This window comes from Acomys russatus, chromosome 28 (genome assembly GCF_903995435.1).
Source record: "Acomys russatus chromosome 28, mAcoRus1.1, whole genome shotgun sequence".
NCBI classification, from domain to species: domain Eukaryota; kingdom Metazoa; phylum Chordata; class Mammalia; order Rodentia; family Muridae; genus Acomys; species Acomys russatus.
Window position 1 is genome coordinate 35,439,506 of NC_067164.1, and position 20,260 is coordinate 35,459,765.

The 20,260-nt window shown below is 55.4% G+C and overlaps 1 protein-coding gene across 3 annotated transcripts; it reads left to right on the forward strand.

Annotated features, from left to right (window-relative positions):
- The first annotated feature begins 639 nt into the window (after positions 1 to 639).
- On the forward strand, positions 640 to 17,848 carry Agap2 (ArfGAP with GTPase domain, ankyrin repeat and PH domain 2). Of its 3 annotated transcripts, XM_051170247.1 has the most exons (19): positions 4,831 to 6,109; positions 7,687 to 7,745; positions 8,476 to 8,563; positions 8,736 to 8,821; positions 8,961 to 9,108; positions 10,244 to 10,378; positions 10,673 to 10,782; positions 11,879 to 12,037; positions 12,194 to 12,280; positions 12,364 to 12,468; positions 13,066 to 13,228; positions 13,410 to 13,529; positions 14,617 to 14,745; positions 15,557 to 15,616; positions 15,848 to 15,996; positions 16,087 to 16,177; positions 16,279 to 16,501; positions 16,598 to 16,853; positions 16,975 to 17,848. In XM_051170247.1, the coding sequence occupies exons 1-19, from the start codon at positions 4,960 to 4,962 to the stop codon at positions 17,215 to 17,217; spliced, it is 3,561 nt and encodes a 1,186-aa protein (XP_051026204.1). In that variant the 5' UTR covers positions 4,831 to 4,959; the 3' UTR covers positions 17,218 to 17,848. The 3 variants fall into 3 exon arrangements, with proteins under 3 accessions (XP_051026206.1, XP_051026204.1, XP_051026205.1); XM_051170249.1 differs by lacking the exons at positions 4,831 to 6,109; positions 15,557 to 15,616 and adding an exon at positions 640 to 899; XM_051170248.1 differs by lacking the exon at positions 15,557 to 15,616.
- The last annotated feature ends 2,412 nt before the right edge of the window (positions 17,849 to 20,260 follow it).

Sequence of the window (20,260 nt, forward strand, 5' to 3'; positions counted from 1 at the left end):
TCATCATTTTATCAGGCCACAGGTTACTCCCCTTCCCTGTAACCCACTCCCCGCTACCCCAGGACATAATCATAGTGATTATCCTGCTAAGGGGAGGCTATAGGAATGGGTAGAGAGATTAACGAATCACTGGGAACCAAGCTCTTGGTATTTAGAAGTGTGAGCCGTAGCTTTGCTGGCTGTAGCTAACGGTACACAAGCACATGAAGGCTGTGGTGACAGACCAAGGCTACGTGGATTTCTGTGCTATTCTGAGACAAAATTGAAAATCACCAAGACTCGGGAATTCTAATTGTGATACCATTAGCCCATCTTTCCCTGGCCCCATACCCTGCAAGATTGGTCTTGAACTCATGATCTTCCTGCCTCTATCTCTCTTTCAGCAAATCCTACTGGCGTGTGCCACTACATGCCTATCTTAATTAGCTACCTCCCACAGGGGCTGTGAGAACTCTTATTAAGGTTGCTTCATTCACTTGATTGAGCAATCCTAACCGGGACTGGCTGTCAGAGCTGAAGAGCCAACGCTAGAGGGGGCAGGAGGTGTGAGAGGTAGTACTGTGAGGGTTGTGGGTTTGAAGCTCACCAGTCAGGAAGTGAGGCCGACAGACGGAAGGGCGGGCAGGGTAGAGGAGTTCTGAGGAACAGCAGAAGGGGCCTTCTGAAGTTTTGGGGGTGTGGGGTCATGGGCTTCAGGGCCAGAGGTGGTTGTTAGTCTGGCAAGGCGGGTCTGCGCAACATGCATGCCCACAGGCAGTTGGCTATAGCCACAGTAAGAGCAGAAGTCAGGCGACATGAGGTGGCTAAGCAGGCTCTAAGCCGACTCAGGAAGCTGGCAGAGAGAGTGGGTGACCCTGAACTCCGAGACGGGATCCAGGCCTCACTGGACAGCATACGAGGTAAGAGATGCATCGATCCCTGACTTGGCTGCTTTGGGGGACCAGCACGGGATACAGAAATGCTTACCTGTGTCTTAACATAGTTTCTCATGGTTCAAGCAGCCACTTCCTAGTTCTTAAGATGGAGCTAGGAAGAAGACATCTGGAGGATGGAGAGAAAGGCATGTGTGTGTGTGTGTGTGTGTTTGGGTATTATTATTCCTCTGTCCAAAACTCCATCTGAACAAAATGCAGGTCACTGTGGAGCTGACCTTCTTGGCAGTAGGGAGTGGATAGCATTGGGGACAGAGACTGTGAGAGACATACAAGACCCATTAGTCCTTGCCTGAGGAGTCTAGAACAGGAAACAGCCAGGGCAGGAGGTTCTGGGAGTCACTACACTGTGTTCATTCCCAGGACCCACTAGAGATCAGTGACCTCCTGTTCTCCAGCTGTGGAGAAACACACAGAGAACGTGCATGCCTGTACGTGCGCGTGTTACACCCCTAAGAAAGTGTCTAGTGTACATGCATGGGTGTGCGTGCCTATGTGTGTGTTACACCAAGAGTGTCGGGTTTTCAGATACACTAACCCTTAAAACTCCCATGCTTTGTACAGCTCTGGTGCGGCGAGGTCCCCAGGGCTTGCCTCAGTCTCCTCTCCTTCTGTGCTCCCGGTCTTGTCTTTCTCTCTACCTCCTTCCTCTCTGCCTCCTTAGTGCCATTAGAGTAAGTGATGACAACACAGGGAGGAAGTGCTGTCATGGCAACACCATCCGCCACATCCTCCTGCCCACTGTAGCCTTGGATCCTGTGGTGGGGCCCTGGCAAGTCTGTCCTCCATTCACAAGGCCCACTGAGGACCTGGGGGTCCTGTTATGTTTCATCCATGTCTGGATGCCCAAGAACTCAGAGCAGCAGGCTTCCTTGTTTGTCAGTTGTGTCAGGCAGGAGCCCATCCTCCTTCAGATCCTGGTCCGTCTAATTATCAGTCCTCTCCGTCCTTAGCTACTTCTCCCAGAAGGGGGCGTCAAAAAAAAAAAAATAAATAAACAAACACTTTCTATCAAGGATACCTTCTGACACCAAGGCACAATTTGGAGGAAGGGTTCGTTGTTTCATTTTTCAGTGGGAGAGTCCCATTCCCTTTGCGTCTCTCTCTCTCTCTCTCTTGTCTCCAGCCTTCTGAAGCTAGTGTCTCAGCTCCTGCACCCTACCCTTTGATAGGAACCGTGCCTGGGTCTTCCCTGATCTCCAGAGCGAGACCTGGTGGGGGTGGTCTACAGAACCGGCTGGGGAGAAATTCTAGATTCCCACCTCAGTCTAAAATAGCGTGGGGTTGGGACCAGGCAAAGAAACTCCCCATCGCCCTAGAAAGGGGGAGAGAGGGCTAGTGTGATGGGGACACACTGAGCAATCCTAGCATTACAGTCTAGGGCAGCCTCGGTTACACAGCAAGTCCGAAACCAGCCTCAGATTTGGCTACGTAATAAGCAGCTAACAAAATCTTACAAACGATGGTAAAGAGAGAATGGGCATCGAGGCGACTGTCCCTCCATATTGTTTTGTGTGGTGTGTGTTTGCTGGGGATAGAACCCAGGGCCTCCAGGCCTCCTACACACCAGGCTCTACCATTCTACAATTTTGGTCCAACACTACCTTTTTTTTGAGATTGGGTTTGGATCCTGCTGTCTATCCCAGGCTACCATTGTGTAGCTCAGGCTGGCCTTAAACTTTCAGCTATCCTCCTGCCTCAGCTTTCTCAAAAGGGTGCACCACCTCACCTGGCAAGACCCTTTTTGTAAGTACTTTTCATAAGTAATTTGTTCTACTCTGAGGCGGAATTCTGTTCCTACTTAATATAAAGAAAAACTGAGGCTGCCCCTCCCCCCAAATATTAAATAGCTAACAATTCCCCTTTATGGAATTGTCTCTGTCATGAAAAACTAGGGTGGGTCTCCTGTCCTGAGGACGGTGTCATCTGGTTTGAAGGGCACTCCCTAAGAAACCACTGACCTCCAAGATAGGATCTGGGAGAGAGTGGGTACGGGTCTCTGGAGAACAGAGGACTCCCCATCCCTTCGGCCCCCAACCCTTACCCCTACCAGGCCGATCATAGTGCTGGCTCCTGCCTCCAAGAGCCGCCCACGGCAGCACTTATTATAGTCTCAGCCGCGTCAAGAGGGTGGGACGCCAAATCAAAGGACCGCCAAGGCTCCAGATCTCGGGCAGAGGTCTCCAAGGCTTCAGAGGGACCTTCTTCCTTCCAGCCCACCCCCCTCCTCCCTTCACGGGGGATCTCAGTCTCTCTTCTGCACAGGCTCATGTTTCTCTGTCCTTCTGGAGGACAAAGCCTTGAACTCCAAAGCCCCTAAAGGGGCGGGGACACGGCGCAAATACTGTCCATTCACACCGTCACCCCCAACCCCCTTTTAACCTGCTGTAATACATAGAGCTCAGGAGAATGAACGGAAACACCTAAAGACCGGGCTCCCGATGCCTCAACTGAGGGGGGTCCCTTGTGTCCAGGGAGCAAAATCCCCCGCAGGTGGGAAACCAGGTGTGACAGTAGTTGCCTTCACTAACCAGCGTCCCCTGATTGGTCTCCCACCCATCCTACACACCGATTCCTCCTCTCCGCTTACCCCCGCTGCTGCTTCTGAGGCACACTTGGAGCTACGGTTGCTATGGAGACTAGATGCATTTTGGAATGGGGGTGTGTGTGTGTCAATCGGTAGATGTATTTCTTCCACCTTGAGCTGGGGCCTTTGACTCACGCTGCAGCTGAGTCTCCGAAGCCTTCGTTGTCTCCCCCCTCCGGAGGCAACCCCCTCCCTTCCTACCCTGCTAAGTTCCTTGTTTGTCCCCATCCCTGGGGAACACTTTCCAAGTTCACTTTGGGACAATCAGCCCAAGTCGCAGTGCTGTGAAAGTATTCAGTATGGGGTGGGAGTGGGGGTGGGAGATGGAACTGGACGATGAGAAAGACTCATTCAGGTACCCCCCAGAAGGCAAAGAATGGGGGTCCTGGGAAGGGATTTCAGGGCTCCTCACTTTCCCATTTCAGCTTCCGCAGAGTTGACAGAGGCCAAAAGAGAGTTCCCTCTGTTCCCTGTACCTGTCCAGCCAATAGATCAGTTTTTACCTTTGTCCCTAAATGTCACACGTTCGTGTTCCCTAATCTTGGTGTGAGAAAGGCGGGGGCTAGGTAGTTGACGGAGGTGAATCCAAGTCCCAGGAAATCCAGTCCAGGTTTTGGGAGGAAAATCCAGTCCTGGATTTTGTACTGCCTTAGCAGACAGCGGTGCTGGGGTTGGGGGGGGGGGTAAGAGATGGGATGGGGGGGCCCGCGGGCCGCCTCCTCCTCAATGTGAGGGGAGCGCCCGGACACAACGCGCATCCGGACCGAGCGGATCCCCGGCGAGCCCCCCCACCCGGACTCTTCTCCAAGATCCACGCCCCTCCCCTCCCAGACCCCAGACCCGTGGGTTCCTACCCGCTCCTGTTCCCTGTTTCCTCCCTCACCGCTTCTAATATCTCCATCCCTTGCATCCTTTCCGTGCTCCTGCGAATCCCCCGCACAGACAGCCTCACTAGTCTCCTACCCTCAAGACCCCCCCTTTCCTACTGCATCCGCGGCCTCTGCCCATTGAGTCCGCATTCCCGCCCCTGCCTTCCCCTCACCGGTGCTTCTCCCTCAGCCCCCAGTCCCCTTTTCTGCCCCTTTTTCCTTCATCCCATTTGCCCCCACTACTGTCCTCCCCACCCTCCTCCGCCCATCTCAGCGCCCCCACCCAGGCTGGGGTGCACGGTCCGGCGCGCCTCCCTGGAGCAGCACTAAGGTCCCGGGGCTCCAAGGGGGTGGGGGCACAGGGCGGGGAGCATGGGGAGGGGGCGCCCCATGTGATGGGAGGGGGGCGCAAGAGGAGGCGGCGGAGGCGGCGGCGACAGCGGAGCCGGGCCGGGGGCTCAGCGGGGTCCGAGGGCTGGGGGCAGCGAGCAGGGCGGCCCCATGGCTGGGCCCCCCTGAGGCAGTCCCGGGGAGTCCCCTCCCCTCCCCAGCTCGGGGGTCTCCGGGCCCCATGAGCCGGGGCGCGGGCGCGCTTCAGCGCCGGACAACGACCTACCTCATCTCGCTGACCCTGGTCAAGCTCGAGTCGGTACCTCCGCCGCCACCTTCTCCGTCTGCAGCCGCGGCCGGCGCCCCCGGGGCCAGAGGCTCCGAGCCCCGAGATCCTGGCAGCCCCCGAGGCGCGGAGGAACCCGGCAAGAAGCGGCATGAGCGTCTCTTCCACCGGCAGGATGCGCTGTGGATCAGCACCAGCAGCGCGGGCGCCGGGGGCGCGGAGCCCCCCGCGCTGTCCCCTGCTCCGGCCAGTCCGGCTCGCCCGGTCTCCCCAGCTCCGGGCCGCCGACTGTCTCTCTGGGCCGCCCCTCCGGGACCCCCACTCTCCGGGGGGCTGAGCCCGGACTCCAAGCCCGGGGGCGCCCCCTCTTCCTCCCGGCGCCCTCTACTCAGCAGCCCGAGCTGGGGGGGTCCAGAACCTGAAGGCCGGACAGGTGGCGGCGTTCCGGGCTCGTCCTCCCCGCATCCTGGCACCGGCAGCCGAAGGCTCAAGGTGGCGCCTCCTCCACCGGCTCCCAAGCCTTTCAAGACCGTGACCACTAGTGGAGCCAAAGCCGGCGGGGGCAAGGGCGCCGGTAGCCGCCTGTCATGGCCCGAAAGCGAGGGCAAGCCCAGGGTCAAGGGGTCAAAGAGCACCGCCGGGACTGGAGCTTCTACCATTGCGGCCGGCGGGGGAGGGGGCTCTGCAGTTACGACCCCTGGAGGGGTCGGGACTGGGGCTGGAGCGAGAGGGAAGCTCTCCCCTCGGAAAGGCAAGAGTAAGACCTTGGACAATAGTGACTTGCACCCAGGACCCACTGCCGGCTCTCCTCCTCTCACCGTGCCAGCAACCCCAGTTCCAGCCACTTCTATAACTGCCGCCTCCACGCAGGCCCTCGGGTCTGCACCCCCTATCACTCTGGAACCACCAGCTCCAGGGTTGAAAAGGGGCCGGGAGGGCGGCCGAGCCTCCACTCGTGACCGCAAGATGCTCAAGTTTATCAGCGGTATCTTCACCAAGAGCACAGGGGGGCCTCCTGGCCCTGGGCCCCTTCCCGGACCCCAAGGCATGTCTTCCAGCAGCGGGTCCAGGGAGCTGCTGGGCGCAGAGCTACGCGCCTCCCCTAGTGAGTAGGAAGGGTAGGGGCCTGAGACACCTGGATGTTTACTTGGGGTGGGGTGGGGGACGCTGTGCAACAATGAGGGGAGCTTTTCTCTTGGGTGGGGGGAGGAGCTAGGCTCGCTCCTTTACCAAGAGCTAAGGCCAAGGATAGGAAGAGGTCTTGGCTGTTTTCCGTAGCGTCTGTGCTTCCTGGGATGCTATGGTTCAAGTCTACTGTAGAAAATCACTCCCACCGAGGCCGCAGACCCCAACCCCAGCCCTGGTTGGATCCTGGAAGCAAGGCGATATAGGTTTGCCTTCTGTGGAGGGGACATTGGAGGTGCAGGGAATGTGGAAACCTCAGTTTCCCCGGAGTAACTGGCACAGGTGGTGTGGCGGTGACCTTGTAGGCAGTTCCTCGCCAGAGACCGGTCTCCTGGCTTGAGAGCCGGCTGGTGGCTTTTCCAAGCACTGAAAGGTGGATTGGGCGGTTCTTGAGTGAGCGGGGGTTGGAACGTGCAGATTTAAATGTGAACTGAGAAGGGGGGTAGATAGGAAGCCTGGCTTCCCGCACTACCCACCCCCGCCCCACGGCGGCGTTGAAACCCGCCCGGGGCTGACCCCGGAGTGAGTCAGGGGGCGGAACTGCTTCAAAGACAATTCTTACCCCGGGAGACTTGGGAGGCCATACAGGGAAGCAGCCTTATTTATTTCTTTCTCCGGAGGGGTGCTTTTATTATTTTCCAACTGGTAGAGACGGGCGCGTGGGGTGGGGGGTGCGACCGACAACTGGGTTCCGCTCACGTTCCCCCGAAGAGGAGGCGGGTCTGGAAGCGGGGGCGGACCCGGGGTTTGGCTCCGGAGCGGGTGGGAGCAGATGGCTCCGGATCCCCGAGTTCCCGCCGCAGCTGCGGCGCCCCGGGAACGTCCGGCCAGTGTCAGGCGCGGGGGCTGGACCCGGCGGGCGCAAGGAGAATCTTTTCTCCCCAGGCCGGTGATTTCTTTCTGCCAGGGGATTGAGCTTTAACACCCCCCCCCCCCACACACACACACCCGTTCTTTTGGAGGCCTTGGAGATGTAGGCAGAGGAAAATCCAAGTTCTGTCCCCTTGGCGGATGGAGAAGGGTTAGGACTACCTGTGCCACTGACCTTGAAAAAGGGCAGGGAACCCCTCACCAATCTTCTCTCCCGTGAAAAGGAGATGGAAGAAGACCCACTCCACTTTAGGACCCAGGCCTTCCCTTCTTGGATCTGCCCCAAGAATGTCACCGGGGACACTCTAGTCTCTGTAGTGGGAGGACAATCGTTGCTAGTAAAGTCTTGGTCTGGTCTGGGGCAAGGACCCACGTTCCGGCTTGTGTTTAAGGGAGATGCAAACTGAAGTATTTTTGTCTTGCTAGCTCTGTTGCTAAGCAACCGCTGAGTGGTGGCAACAGCTGTGCAGAGAGCGGCTGGGATGGGAGGACTGGGGACCACTCTCAGACCTTAGCCAGTGTAGGCAGGGCCCTAGGGGTTAGGTGAGCTCCTCAGAAAAGAGAGTGGCAGAGGGTGAAGAATCCTCCTAGGTCGAGTCTCCCTTAACTGTACCTTTCTCTTTTCAGAAGCTGTGGTCAATAGCCAGGAATGGACTTTGAGCCGCTCAATTCCTGAGCTTCGCCTGGTAGGTAACCCAGCCTTTTGGCTTGTAGGAAAGGTTTGCCTGCCCCTCAGAACTCTTTTGGTTTGTTTGTTTTTTCGAGACAGGGTTTCCCTGTGTAGCCTTGCCTGTCCTGGACTCGCATTGTAGACCAGGCTGGCCTCGAACTCAGGAATCCACCTTCCTCTGCCTCCCGAGTGTTGGGATTAAAGGCGTGCGCCACCACTGCCCGGCTCCCTCGGAACTCTTAATTCTCTCCCTTCACCACTCCACTCCATGAGAGAACCAAGAACTCTCTGAGTAAAACATTCAATTGATGTCTAGGCTTATGCCATGCTACACAAACAAGTTTAATGTGTTTACTAAACAACACACAAAATGGGCATTGTTCAGTTTATGGCCTATCGGCCTTGGGACCGTTTCTTTCCATGGAAAGCCCTTCTCTTTCCAGCAGACTGGGAGCCTTGGAGGTCCTTATTTGGTGGCCTGATGCTGCCAGTCTCTAGCATCTAGCACTAGCAAAGCCAACTTCTTGCCTTTTCTTTTTTTTTGTTTTTTTTTTTGGTTTTTTGTTTTGTTTTGTTTTTTTGTTTTGTTTTGTTTTTTGAGACAAGGTTTCTCTGTGTAGCCTTGGCTGTCCTGGACTCGATTTGTAGACCAGGCTGGCCTCGAACTCACAGCGATCTGTCTGCCTCTGCCTCCCAAGTGCTGGGCCCTTTCTTAACTCCTACTGTCCTCCACGTCTCTCCGTTAGGGTGTGCTGGGTGATGTCAGGAGTGGGAAATCTTCCCTCATCCACAGATTCCTCACGGGTTCATACCAGGTGCTGGAGAAGACTGAGAGTAAGTTCCTGGGAGCTACAGTGAGCTAAGGCTGGGGGACCAGGGACCCAGCAGCAAGACCAGTGCCTGGGGCAGGTACCAGGATGGCACAACAGCTAAAGTTCAGGGCCTGTGGAAGGCTTGGTGACCTGTCTCCTTCTGACCTATCAAACTTCTTAACTCTTCTGGGCAGGCGAGCAGTACAAGAAGGAGATGTTGGTGGATGGGCAGACCCACCTGGTGCTGATCCGGGAGGAAGCAGGAGCACCCGATGCCAAGGTGAGGCATGGAGGCAGTGGCAATAGTAGGCCGGCTAGGGTCACCCCCTCTCCCCCCCCCCTTGCTAGGAGCCCCTCTGAGTGGTAAGCAGAGTGGGTGTCCTGTATGACCCTCTGTTTGCCCTCTCATCCCCTGCAAGTTCTCAGGCTGGGTGGACGCTGTGATCTTCGTCTTCAGCCTGGAGGATGAGAACAGCTTCCAGGCTGTGAGCCGTCTCCATGGGCAGCTGAGCTCCCTTCGTGGGGAGGGACGAGGAGGTCTGGCCCTGGCTCTGATTGGGACCCAAGGTAAGATGGAGAAGTGGAGGCCACCCTGGTTGATAAATTGGCAAGGTGTCGGGACTGGCTCTTTAGATTCCAACAGCCCTCTAGAGGGAGCCTGATGTCCAAATAAGGAAGCAAAGAGCCAGACAAGGTCTGAGCAGAGGAAAGTGGACAGTCTGGGAGGGAAGGACAGCCGTAATGGCCATCTCTGTTCCTTACCTTGTGCTCACATCACCATTTCTGATGCCATTACCGTGGGACACAGAGAAAATGTCAAGTTCTCATGTGGCTAGAAAGCCTTTCCCTTCAGATGGGTCAGGCTGACACTGTTTAAAAGACATCTCTCTGCAAACAGAGGAAACAAGGAAATCAGGAGTGCCAAAAGTTTTCAGTCCTCCTCATAGTGGCTCAGAAGCGTTCCACAACAGGAGGGATGCTGCCACTACCCATCCTTGTCCAGCTGGCGGGATGCTCCTTGTGGCTGGCTGCACATGCTGCTGCAGGTGCAGGCCTCCCACCTGTCTCTTGCCTCTAGAATGAGCAGCCCACCTGTTACCTATAGGCATTCAACTTGTTAGTTCCCAGGCCAGGTGTCCTCTCACTTAGGTCTCACGGTCAGTGAGTTTTCAGGACATTTATCACCTGTGCGTCTCAGCCATCGTCAGGAAGCTTTGGTGAAACATGCAGACACACACAGACAGACACATATGACATAGACACACAGACAAACATGACACATACAGACACACAGACACACACAGACAGACACATATGACATAGACACACAAACATGACACAGACAAACATGACACAGACACATATGACATAGACACACAGACAAACATGACACATACAAACACACAGACACAGAGACACACATAGAGAAAGACACATACGACATAGACACACACAGAGACAGACACTTACATGGACAGACACATGTGACACAGACATACAGACACACATATAGACAGACACACACAGAGGCTGACTGAACTTTGTCTAGGCCCAGGCCTCACACAATAACTGTCCACCTGAGGACAGATGTCCTCCCACACCCTACTTCTAGATCTAACTGGGCTCCAAACACATGACAGAGGGGATCACAAACATTGGAGGAAGGGCCCTTACCAGCCCTGCCCCTTTCCTGTCCACTTAGACAGGATCAGTGCGTCCTCTCCTCGAGTGGTGGGTGATGCTCGCGCTAGGGCTCTGTGCACAGACATGAAGCGCTGCAGCTACTATGAGACCTGCGCGACCTATGGGCTCAACGTGGACCGGGTCTTCCAGGAGGGTGAGTGTGGGAGGCCCCAGCAGGTGACAGTGAAAAGCTAGAGATCCTGTGGTACTCCAGAGGCCCAGTATCCGGTTCTGTGTTTCCCAGTGACAGGAGTTGGCCCCTGAGAGGCAGGAGGGGTCTAGGAGGCCTATGGAAATGTCAGTTAACTCCCAGATTGTTTCTGGGCTGGAGGATCTGGTGAGGCCATGGGTGTCATGGAAGCCCCAGTGACAGGGTAGTTGGGGCATCTTAGAGGAGTACATGGTTATCTTTGCTGCTCATGACTCCCTCACCTCCCCTTTACTTCAGTGGCCCAGAAAGTGGTGACCTTGCGTAAACAGCAACAACTCCTGGCCGCCTGCAAGTCCCTGCCCAGCTCGCCTAGCCATTCAGCTGCTTCCACCCCTGTTGCGGGCCAGGTGAGTTGGGGTGCCAGGGGCTAATGTCAAACTCAGGAGCTAGGAGATGGGTGGGATTAGAAGAGAGGTGGCTCAGAGGTTAAGAGCACTGGCTGCTCTTCCAGAGGTCCTGAGTTCAATTCCCAGCAACCACATGGTAGCTCACAACCATCTATGCTGGGATCTGATGCCCTCTTCTGACATGCAAGTGTACCTGCAAACAAAGTGTTCATATACGCAAATAAAAAATCTTTTTTAAAAAACAATCTTTTTTTAAAAAAAAGATTTATTTATTTTATGTATGCGTACACTGTCTTCATGCACACCAGAAGAGGGCACCAGATCATATTACAGATGGTTATGAATCACCATGTGGTTGCTGGGAACTGAACTCAGGGACTTCTGGAAGAGCAGCCAGTGCTCTTAACTGCTGAGCCCTCTCTCCAGCCCAAATAAATTAATCTGTTTTCTTTTCTTTTGTTTTGAAGACAGTTTTGTCTGTAGCCCTGGCTATCCTGGACTTGCTTTGTAGACCAGGCTGGCCTGGAACATACTGAGATATGCCTGCCTCTGCCTTTCAAGTGTTGGGATTTCTAGGCGTGCACCACCATGCCCAGCTTTAAATAAATCTTAAAAGAAAGAAATAAATATTGAGGCCAGGCAGTGGTGATGCTCGCCTTTAATCCCAGCACTTGGGAGGCAGAAGCATTCTGAGTTCAAGGCTAGCCTGGTCTACAGAGCGAGTTTCAGGACAGCTAGAGCTACACAGAGAAACCCTGTCTCAATCCCCCCCCCAAAAAAAAGAAAAAGAAGGGGGGAAAGTAGCATTGAACTGGAGATCAGCAAATCAGCCAGGCTTGGGGTGCCATTTGTGACGTTTAAGCAAGTTGCCTTCCCCGACTCAGGTTACCTGCGCTGTTGCACCGCATAATACTTGGGAAGTCAAACTTGTTAAAAAAAGAAAAGTAAAGCAGTGTGACGGTGCTGGGGAAGATATGTGTTGCTGGTGGCAGTATGAGTGGATAACAGTGACAGGAGGGAATGTCCCATAGCGGGAAGTCAGCTGAGCTTGGTGGGCACGGATGCTAGCTCTGCTGACCCCTCTGTGTGCTTCCAGGCCAGTAACGGGGGCCACACAAGCGATTATGCTTCCTCCCTCCCATCCTCACCCAACGTTGGACACCGGGAGCTCCGGGCGGAGGCAGCCTCAGTGGCTGGGTTGAGCACCCCAGGGTCTCTGCACAGAGCAGCCAAGCGAAGGACCAGCCTTTTTGCGGTATTGGGCATGCTGAACCTTCTTTTCCTTCTGTGCTATTGCCTGCCCATCGTTCTTAGCCTCTGGACCTCTGTGTCCGGCGCTTCCTCTTTCTTTCACCATCCTTCCATCACTGTATCCCACCCACCCACTGGCTAATTCCAACAACCATTCTAGAACCGCCGGGGCAGTGATTCTGAGAAGCGCAGCCTAGACAGCCGAGGAGAGACAACAGGCAGTGGGCGAGCCATCCCCATTAAGCAGGTAAGAGGTTTAGGAGCCAAAGAAAGGGTGCAAAGCAGCTGCTCCCGGCTGGCTTGTCTCCCACATATCTTCCTGTTCTCCAGAGCTTCCTGCTAAAGAGAAGTGGCAACTCCTTGAACAAAGAATGGAAAAAGAAGTATGTGACTCTGTCCAGTAATGGCTTTCTACTCTACCACCCCAGCATTAACGTGAGTAGCAGGCATGGTTCACACGGAAAACCTTGGGGGTGTGACCCTCTAGTTCTTTCTTTGCCTCTGGCAAGTCCCCACATCACCAATCCTGTTCTCTTAGGCTCATCATGCCAGTTTAGAGCCCACCCTTGCCCATGCTGGGGACAGAGGATAAACTGCTTGTCCTCAGGAACTTGGATTCTTGAGGGAAAGTAGCAAGGACGGGCCTGTCCCTGGCCGACCATTCAGGGACTACTTCCAGGCCAAGTCTGACAGGTCTACTCCCTATAGGCCCATCCCAGTCAGCTCCCGAGGCCCTTTTATTTATTTATTTATTTATTTATTTATTTATTTATTTATTTATTTATTTTTTTTTTTCAAGACAGAGTCTCTCTGTTTTGGCTGTCCTGGACTAACTTTGTAGACCAGGCTGGCCTCAAACTCACAGTGATCCGCCTGCCTCTGCCTCCCGAGTGCTGGGATTAAAGCTGTGCACCACCACCACCCGGCTCCAGAGCCCCTTTCTATCCTGTATTACTGCCTAACTCTCAGCACTCTCAAAGACCAGAACCACCCACCCACGCACCCTCAACCCTGTACTGTACCTCTCTGCAGGATTACATCCACAGTACACATGGTAAAGAGATGGACTTGCTACGAACAACAGTCAAAGTCCCAGGCAAGCGGCCCCCAAGGGCTATCTCTGCTTTTGGCCCCTCAGCCAGCATCAATGGGTTGGTCAAGGACATGAGCACCGTGCAGATGGGTGAAGGCCCAGGTGAGTGGGGCCCATGACCAGGGGTCAGGGAGAGAGTCAGGGATGGAGGAAAGCGATGGGGAGAAGAGGGAGTTGGTGCTACCCTGGCTGTGTGGGGTGGGGCCTGGTAAAGAGGTATCATATAAGAGGGAGGGCCGGGAGGCAGGGTCACTGATGTCTCCTCTCTCTCGCCTTAACACAGAAGCATCTACTCCCACACCAAGCCCCAGCCCCAGCCCCAGTTCCCTGCAGCTTCCAACAGACCAGACATCCAAGCATCTGCTGAAACCAGACCGGAATCTGGCCCGTGCCCTTAGCACTGGTCAGTAGGACCACCCTCCATCTCCTGGCTTCCAGAGCCAAACAGGATGCGGGTGGGAAGTGAAATAAGGCGGAGGCTTAGAGCGGAACAAATATGTGAGGGAAGGAACACAGGGGTGTCTGCTGGGTGACTGGCACCAAGCTCATATGCCTCGTCTGTCGTGGCAGTGAGGACAACTAGACTCGGAGGCAGCCTGCCTGCCTGAGCTCAGGTTCCTGGTTTCTTGCCCCCTTCACACCACCTCAGCTTCTACTCCACAGGAAGTGTCTCTAAGGCAGTGGTTCTCAACCTATGGGTCTCGACCCCTTTCTAAACATCCTTATATTATGATTCATAACAATAACAAAATTACACTTAAGAAATAGCAACAAGCCGGACGTGGTGGCTCATGCCTTTAATCCCAGCACTTGGGAGGCAGAGGCAGGAGGATCTCTGTGAGTGAGTTCAAGGCCAGCCTGGTCTACAGAGTGAGTCCAGAATAGCCAAGGCTAACACAGAGAGAACCTATCTCAAAAATCCAACAAAACAAAACAAAAACCCCCCAAAGGAAATAGCAACAAAAATAACTTTATGATTGGGGAGATCACCACAATAATGAGGAGCTGTATTAAAGGGTCGCAGCATTAGGAAGGTGAAAACCTCTGCACTAAGGTTTAAAAAACTGAGGGACTTAACCAGTATATAGCCTTCAGTGTTTGAAATGTTTGGAAATTATATCTACAAATTACACACACACAAACACACACACACTATACACATATGCATGAACAAGCGACAGTGTAACAGATGTTCCTCACAACAACTTATCAGGTCAAGACTGTTACTCCCCATTTTAGGAATGAAAAACCTAAGGCCCAGAAGCCTAAGTTGCTCAAGGTCTCAAGGCCAGTAAGTTGCAGTCGAGAGCTGAGTTCTGACTCTGAAGTACTCACTCATCTGTCCACCACCCCAGGAATGATCCTGGGTGGGGGTGGGGGCTCCTGGACAGGGCCAGCTGAGGAGAAGTGCTAGTTAGTTCAGGGCAGGACACAAGATGTAAAGAAGTCTATGGAAGGGCAACTGAGGCACTGTGTCCCCCCTCCCTAAGACTGTACCCCATCTGGAGACCTGAGTCCCCTGAGTCGGGAACCCCCACCTTCTCCCATGGTGAAGAAGCAGAGGAGGAAGAAGTTGACCACGCCATCTAAGACAGAAGGCTCAGCTGTGCAGGCTGAAGGTGAGGCTGCGGTGTGCACTGCCACTTCCACTCTGGACCCTCATCCCCTGTACCCGGACCCCTGACCTTGCTCCTGTGGAGCAGGAAAAGTGCCTGAGCTGAATGCCTGACTGTCACTACCACTGCACATAACTGAGTGGGAAAACAGACGGACGCCAATCAGCTCTTGTCCCTGCCCTGTTTGCAGCCCTTGTTCTGTTCCTGCCGTCTAGTTCCTGCCCTCACCTGCACTACTGACTCCATCCTCTGCACCCAAATCTAGGACTGCAGCCCCTGAACTCAATGTCCATATAGACTTCCCCAGCCCCTGCTCTCAGTAACCTATGACTGGCCAAGAGCTCTTGGCTACTGATCCCTATACCTACCCACTAACACCCCCCCCCTTTAACAGCCCCTCACATCACCCTCTCCAGTTTTGCTGATGTCTAAGCCCCAGGCTCCTCATCCTAGCGTCTCGCCCCTTTCCTACTGTTATACAAATTCTGACACCCCACTCCCCACAGAGACCAGGTTTCTCTCTGGCCACAGCACCCCACCGCCCTGCCCTGAACCCATCCTCCTCCGGGTGCTCAGATCCGGGTTCCAGACCTGCCTACTCTCATGGCTCTTGGCTTCCGCTCCACTCCCGCTCTGGGGCCACTGACTACAGTTCTCCTTTCTCTCCCCATCTGTCTGCCCTGCTCTGTCTCTGGCACTCTCCGTCACTGTCTCTCTCCCTCTGTCACCATCGCCTCCTCTTCCTTTTTCCTGGCCTCTCTTTCTCTCTCGTGCTTTCTATTCTATCTCTGTCTCCTTCGCTTCGGGAAACCAGCCAAGCGCAAAATGTGGAAACTAAAATCCTTTGGTAGTTTAAGAAATATTTATAAAGCAGGTAACAAGTGGGAGCTGGGAGGGGTGCTAAGCTGGGGTGCAGAGGGGTGGAGGGGTGGGCCCTGCCTCTTCCTGCATGTGCTCGGGCTTCCTGCTGTTTGCTACCCTTTGCTTCCCTTCCCTCCACTGTCCCCCCCCCCCAGGGGTTCCAAGGACTTCAGGGAGGAAGGGTTTGGGGAAGGCCTCCTGTTTGAACTCTGTCCCCCATGACCTCTCCCATCCACCCACCCAGAAGAGAACTTTGAGTTCCTGATTGTGTCCAGCACTGGTCAGACGTGGCACTTTGAGGCAGCCAGCTTCGAGGAGCGGGATGCCTGGGTCCAGGCCATCGAGAGTCAGATACTGGCCAGTCTGCAGTGCTGTGAGAGCAGCAAGGTCAAGGTAAAGGTTTTGACTGTGGAGGGCTTAGCAGGAGTGGCTGAGGGTCCGAGGTGCCGGGATGTGTCAGTCTAACCTCTCCGCTCTGTGCAGCTGCGCACTGACAGCCAAAGTGAAGCTGTGGCCATCCAGGCAATCCGCAATGCAAAGGGAAACTCTACCTGTGTGGACTGCGGAGCCCCCAGTGAGTGAGGGCGCTGCTGACGGAACTGGGGATCCCAGGCTAGGGAGTAAGCTGCAGTCTGACGAACGGTGGGGTGTCTTACTGTTGTATTCTGTCTCCAGACCCCACGTGGGCCAGTTTGAATCTGGGTGCACTCATCTGCATTGAGTGTTCTGGCATCCACCGGAACCTGGGCACACACCTGTCCCGCGTGCGTTCGTTAGATTTGGACGATTGGCCGCGGGAGCTGACCCTGGTGCTGACCGCCATTGGCAACGACACAGCCAACCGCGTGTGGGAGAGCGACACTCGGGGCCGTGCCAAGCCCACGCGGGACTCTTCGCGGTGAGGATAGAGGATCAACGTGGAGGGTGTACGGTTCCTAGGAGATCCTGGTTAGAGGTCCCCTACAACTCTTTCCCTTGGCCCCTGGTCTTGCAGGGAGGAGCGTGAGTCGTGGATTCGTGCCAAGTATGAGCAGCTGCTGTTCCTGGCGCCTCTGGGCACCACGGAGGAGCCGCTGGGCCGCCAGCTGTGGGCCGCTGTCCAGGCCCAGGACGTTGCCGCCGTACTGCTGCTTCTGGCCCACGCGCGACATGGGCCGCTCGATACCAGCGTGGAGGACCCACAGCTCCGCTCGCCGCTGCACTTGGCAGCCGAGCTCGCCCACGTTGTCATCACACAGCTGCTGTTGTGGGTACGTGAGCGGAGAGGTAGGGAAAGGGAGCCTGGATGTGGGTCTGGAGGTGTCGGGTGGGCGGCGTGTCGGTGGAGGTCCCCTGGATGATGCGTGGTCACAGGGCCTTTTACTTCTGCAGTACGGCGCGGACGTGGCGGCCCGCGATTCTCAGGGCCGTACAGCCCTGTTCTACGCCCGCCAGGCTGGCAGCCAGCTGTGTGCCGACATCCTCCTCCAGCACGGCTGCCCGGGAGAGGGCGGTAGCACAGCCACCACGCCCAGCGCGGCCACCACCCCCAGCATTACTGCCACGCCCAGCCCGAGGCGCCGGAGCAGCGCCGCCAGCTTGGGCCGCGTGGACACTACGATCGCGCTGGTATAGTTGCCCAGCAGGGGGAGAGACACCCCCCCACCCCTGCACGGGCCGGGCACGACTATACACCGGGTGGACCACTGGACAGATGCACCCACTCACCTCTCCAGTCCGCACCCCGCCCCACAGGAGCACTTCCTACCCCCTCGTGGGCACAGTCCCGCACGCCTCCCAGGAGACACAAACTCACCTCCCTCTCCCCAGCGAGGCATGGAGACCCTAGCTCAACACGCCCCTACTTCACTGTTTCCTTACTTGGATTGCTCTGGGTCTACCTGCTGGGTGTTCGTAGAAGGGCACGCCCTTGCACCTGTAAAGGCTCCTGGGTGCTTGGACTTGCTAGCTCGGCCCCCTAGGGGGCGGGAGGGGGGTGGGATCCAGTCCTGCCTGCAGCCTACAAAATCTGGTGGCGGGAGCCGAAACCCAGGCTGGCTCCTGGGGCAACGCCATGCCAGAGGGAGGGGTTAGTACAAGGAGGACTAGCCCTGGGATTTGGGACCAATTTGGGGACCCCACCCCTTCCATGCTGATCTCACTGCCCAGTGAGGGGGAAGGGCAGCGAGGGGCAGGACCCCTGCTGCCCGTGGAGGTGGAGGGGTCCCCAACCCTTTCCGTGAAAGGGACCATGAGAAGTGGAAATACCCCCTCACCTGTGAATGGAAGCTAAAGAGCCAGGGGAAGCAGAGAGCCTGGGTCTTTCCCCTTACGATCTTGCGGTAGGGGGAGAAGGATTGGAACACGAGGGGGCTAGAGAGAGGGGCCTTGTAATTTATTGCTTTGTTCCCCAACATGGGGATGGGGTGGGTAGGGGCGAGGGGAGGGCATTTCAGGGTAGGGGAAGCCAAGGGTGGGCAGGGGTGGGGTGGGGTGGGGGTGCTCTCGGGTTGTGTCTGTGACCGTGACTGCGTACCTGTGACTGTGCAGCGCCCCGTGGTGATCTGGGGTAGGGGGCACCCCTACATTTGGGACCCCCTCCCCCATATTCCTTTCTGTCCAGCCCCTCTCTCACTGGAGCAGCTCCAGATTTGTTTCTCTAACCTTTGCTCCCTCCCAGCCAGGGCTGAGAGGGTGTGCAGTGGTTGGGAGGGTTTCAAGGTCCTGGCCCCATCCCCAGAGAGGGGGAGGTGGGACAGACGGACTTACCTGGCCCAGCCCTGCCTCCCTTAGTCAACCCAGGCTTTGGGCCGTCTGTGTCAGTGGTTTCCGGTCTTTTTTTCTTTTCTTTTCTTTTTTTTTTTTCCTGGCTAAAATATTTTGCAAAAGACCAGGTAATTGGGGATGGGGGTGAAGAGGGGGCAGGGGTTGCCCCCGTCACCTCTGAAGCAGGTGGTGTGAATCTTAACAGCAATTAAAGAGGAAGTGATTTTTGTCTAGGGGGTGAGATGCTGGTCTGTTATTGAACAGGCAGGTGAGGTCTGGTCTTGATTGATGCTGGAACCATAGATGGGAAAAAGAAGACCTGGCAGAGGTGCTGGCTCCTGGGGTGGCGTTAGGACAGTACTCGCTGGCACAGAGGAAGTTCCAGCCTTGATCCTGAGTTTATGAGGTGGGAGAAACAGCAGGGACCTGAGAGCAGAAGACGCCAATCCATGCTTAGCCCGGGAAAGAGCTGGAGCCTGGTGTTGGAGAAACAGACCTGGGGAGCCGTAGGCTGGGAAGGTAGCACTGTTTTGGTTCAAGAGGGAGCATATTTGGTTTGAAACCTGGCCCACTGTTGCCTAGCTACACTGAGAGGGCACCTGTAAGCGCTGAAATCCTGGGGAAGACTGCTGTCCTAGGCTAGCCCGCTAACCTTGACCGCTAGACATCACAGCTGATTGGGGGGTGCACTAGGGACTGAAGGGGTAAAAGATTTCCCAACCAGTTGCAGGTCCTGGTGTCCACAGAGTCCATGCCTGCTGATGTGGGCATTTGCTCACTTTTATTGCTATGGTGTCACCTGGTCATAGTGGTCTGAGCCACAGTGCTCCTTCTTGTGTAGAAGTGTAAGCATCAGGCCTTACAAAGGCATGTAGGGTGGTACTAGGTTAATAGCTATACGCTCTTGTCTACCTTGAGTTGGTTGGTGGTACTGGCATCTTTGCGTAGAGTTGATTCTAAACCCTGGCATCCTCTAAAAGTGTTCATGTGTAGACATGCCAGGGAACTGATAAGAGTCTGGTCATAGCTCCAGAAAACAGGTTTCATCTGACGGCTGTTCAGGCTATGTAATCACCTAAGCATGTCAGCCTGACCCAGGGAGGAGTAGACTCAAGGGCAGGGACAGACAAAGATGCAGGACTGTGGTAAGGAGGGGTCAAAGACAAGACCTGGCCAACTCCACTGCCTGTCAGCCGAGACCCTTGCTCCTTTCTGTCCCCTCTACCTTCACACACAGCAAACGCTCACGCCCTGCCTCAGCTCAGGGGGTTTGGAGAGGAAACAGTGGCCATGGGACAGAATGAAGTAACCTGTTGGGATCCGCGGGCCATAGAAAGAGGGTCAGATCGCCAGCAGACCCTCTCCTCTGGCCCACTAATTGATTTCTTACAATGGGTCACACATCAGTCTTGTGGGGCGAGGGATGAAGGGACAAAACTTCAAGCCCTCCAGGCTGTGGCAGAACAGCACGGGCAAGCTGCTGCTCTTTTGGCATTCATGCAGCCCCTTAGCGACCATGCACTTCTACACTTGGGTTCTTGTCCCCAAAGCTCCCCACTCCTTTCTGGACGCCATCTGCCACACACCTGCTGTTCTAGCCCTTTGTTTGCCTTAGCACAGTCGAGGCTGGCTGACCTTCGTGAGAATTCTGCCAGAAGCCAAGAGAGAGGAAGAGGGAGTTTGTTATTCAAAGTTCAAACTGACTCGGTGTAGTGAGCTTTCTGTTTTCTGAGCATGCCGTGGCACCAGTGCTGCTCTACAGCAGCTTTTAGGGTCCTCTAAGACTTGCCTCCGCATGCTCATCCCTTCAGAGCTCAGAGGCTGGCTTAGAAGATAGATAACTGCTGTCCTCTGCAAGCCCTATGATACGCCCATCCTCACTGCTGCCCCCAGGAGGCCAGTGCCGGGTCAG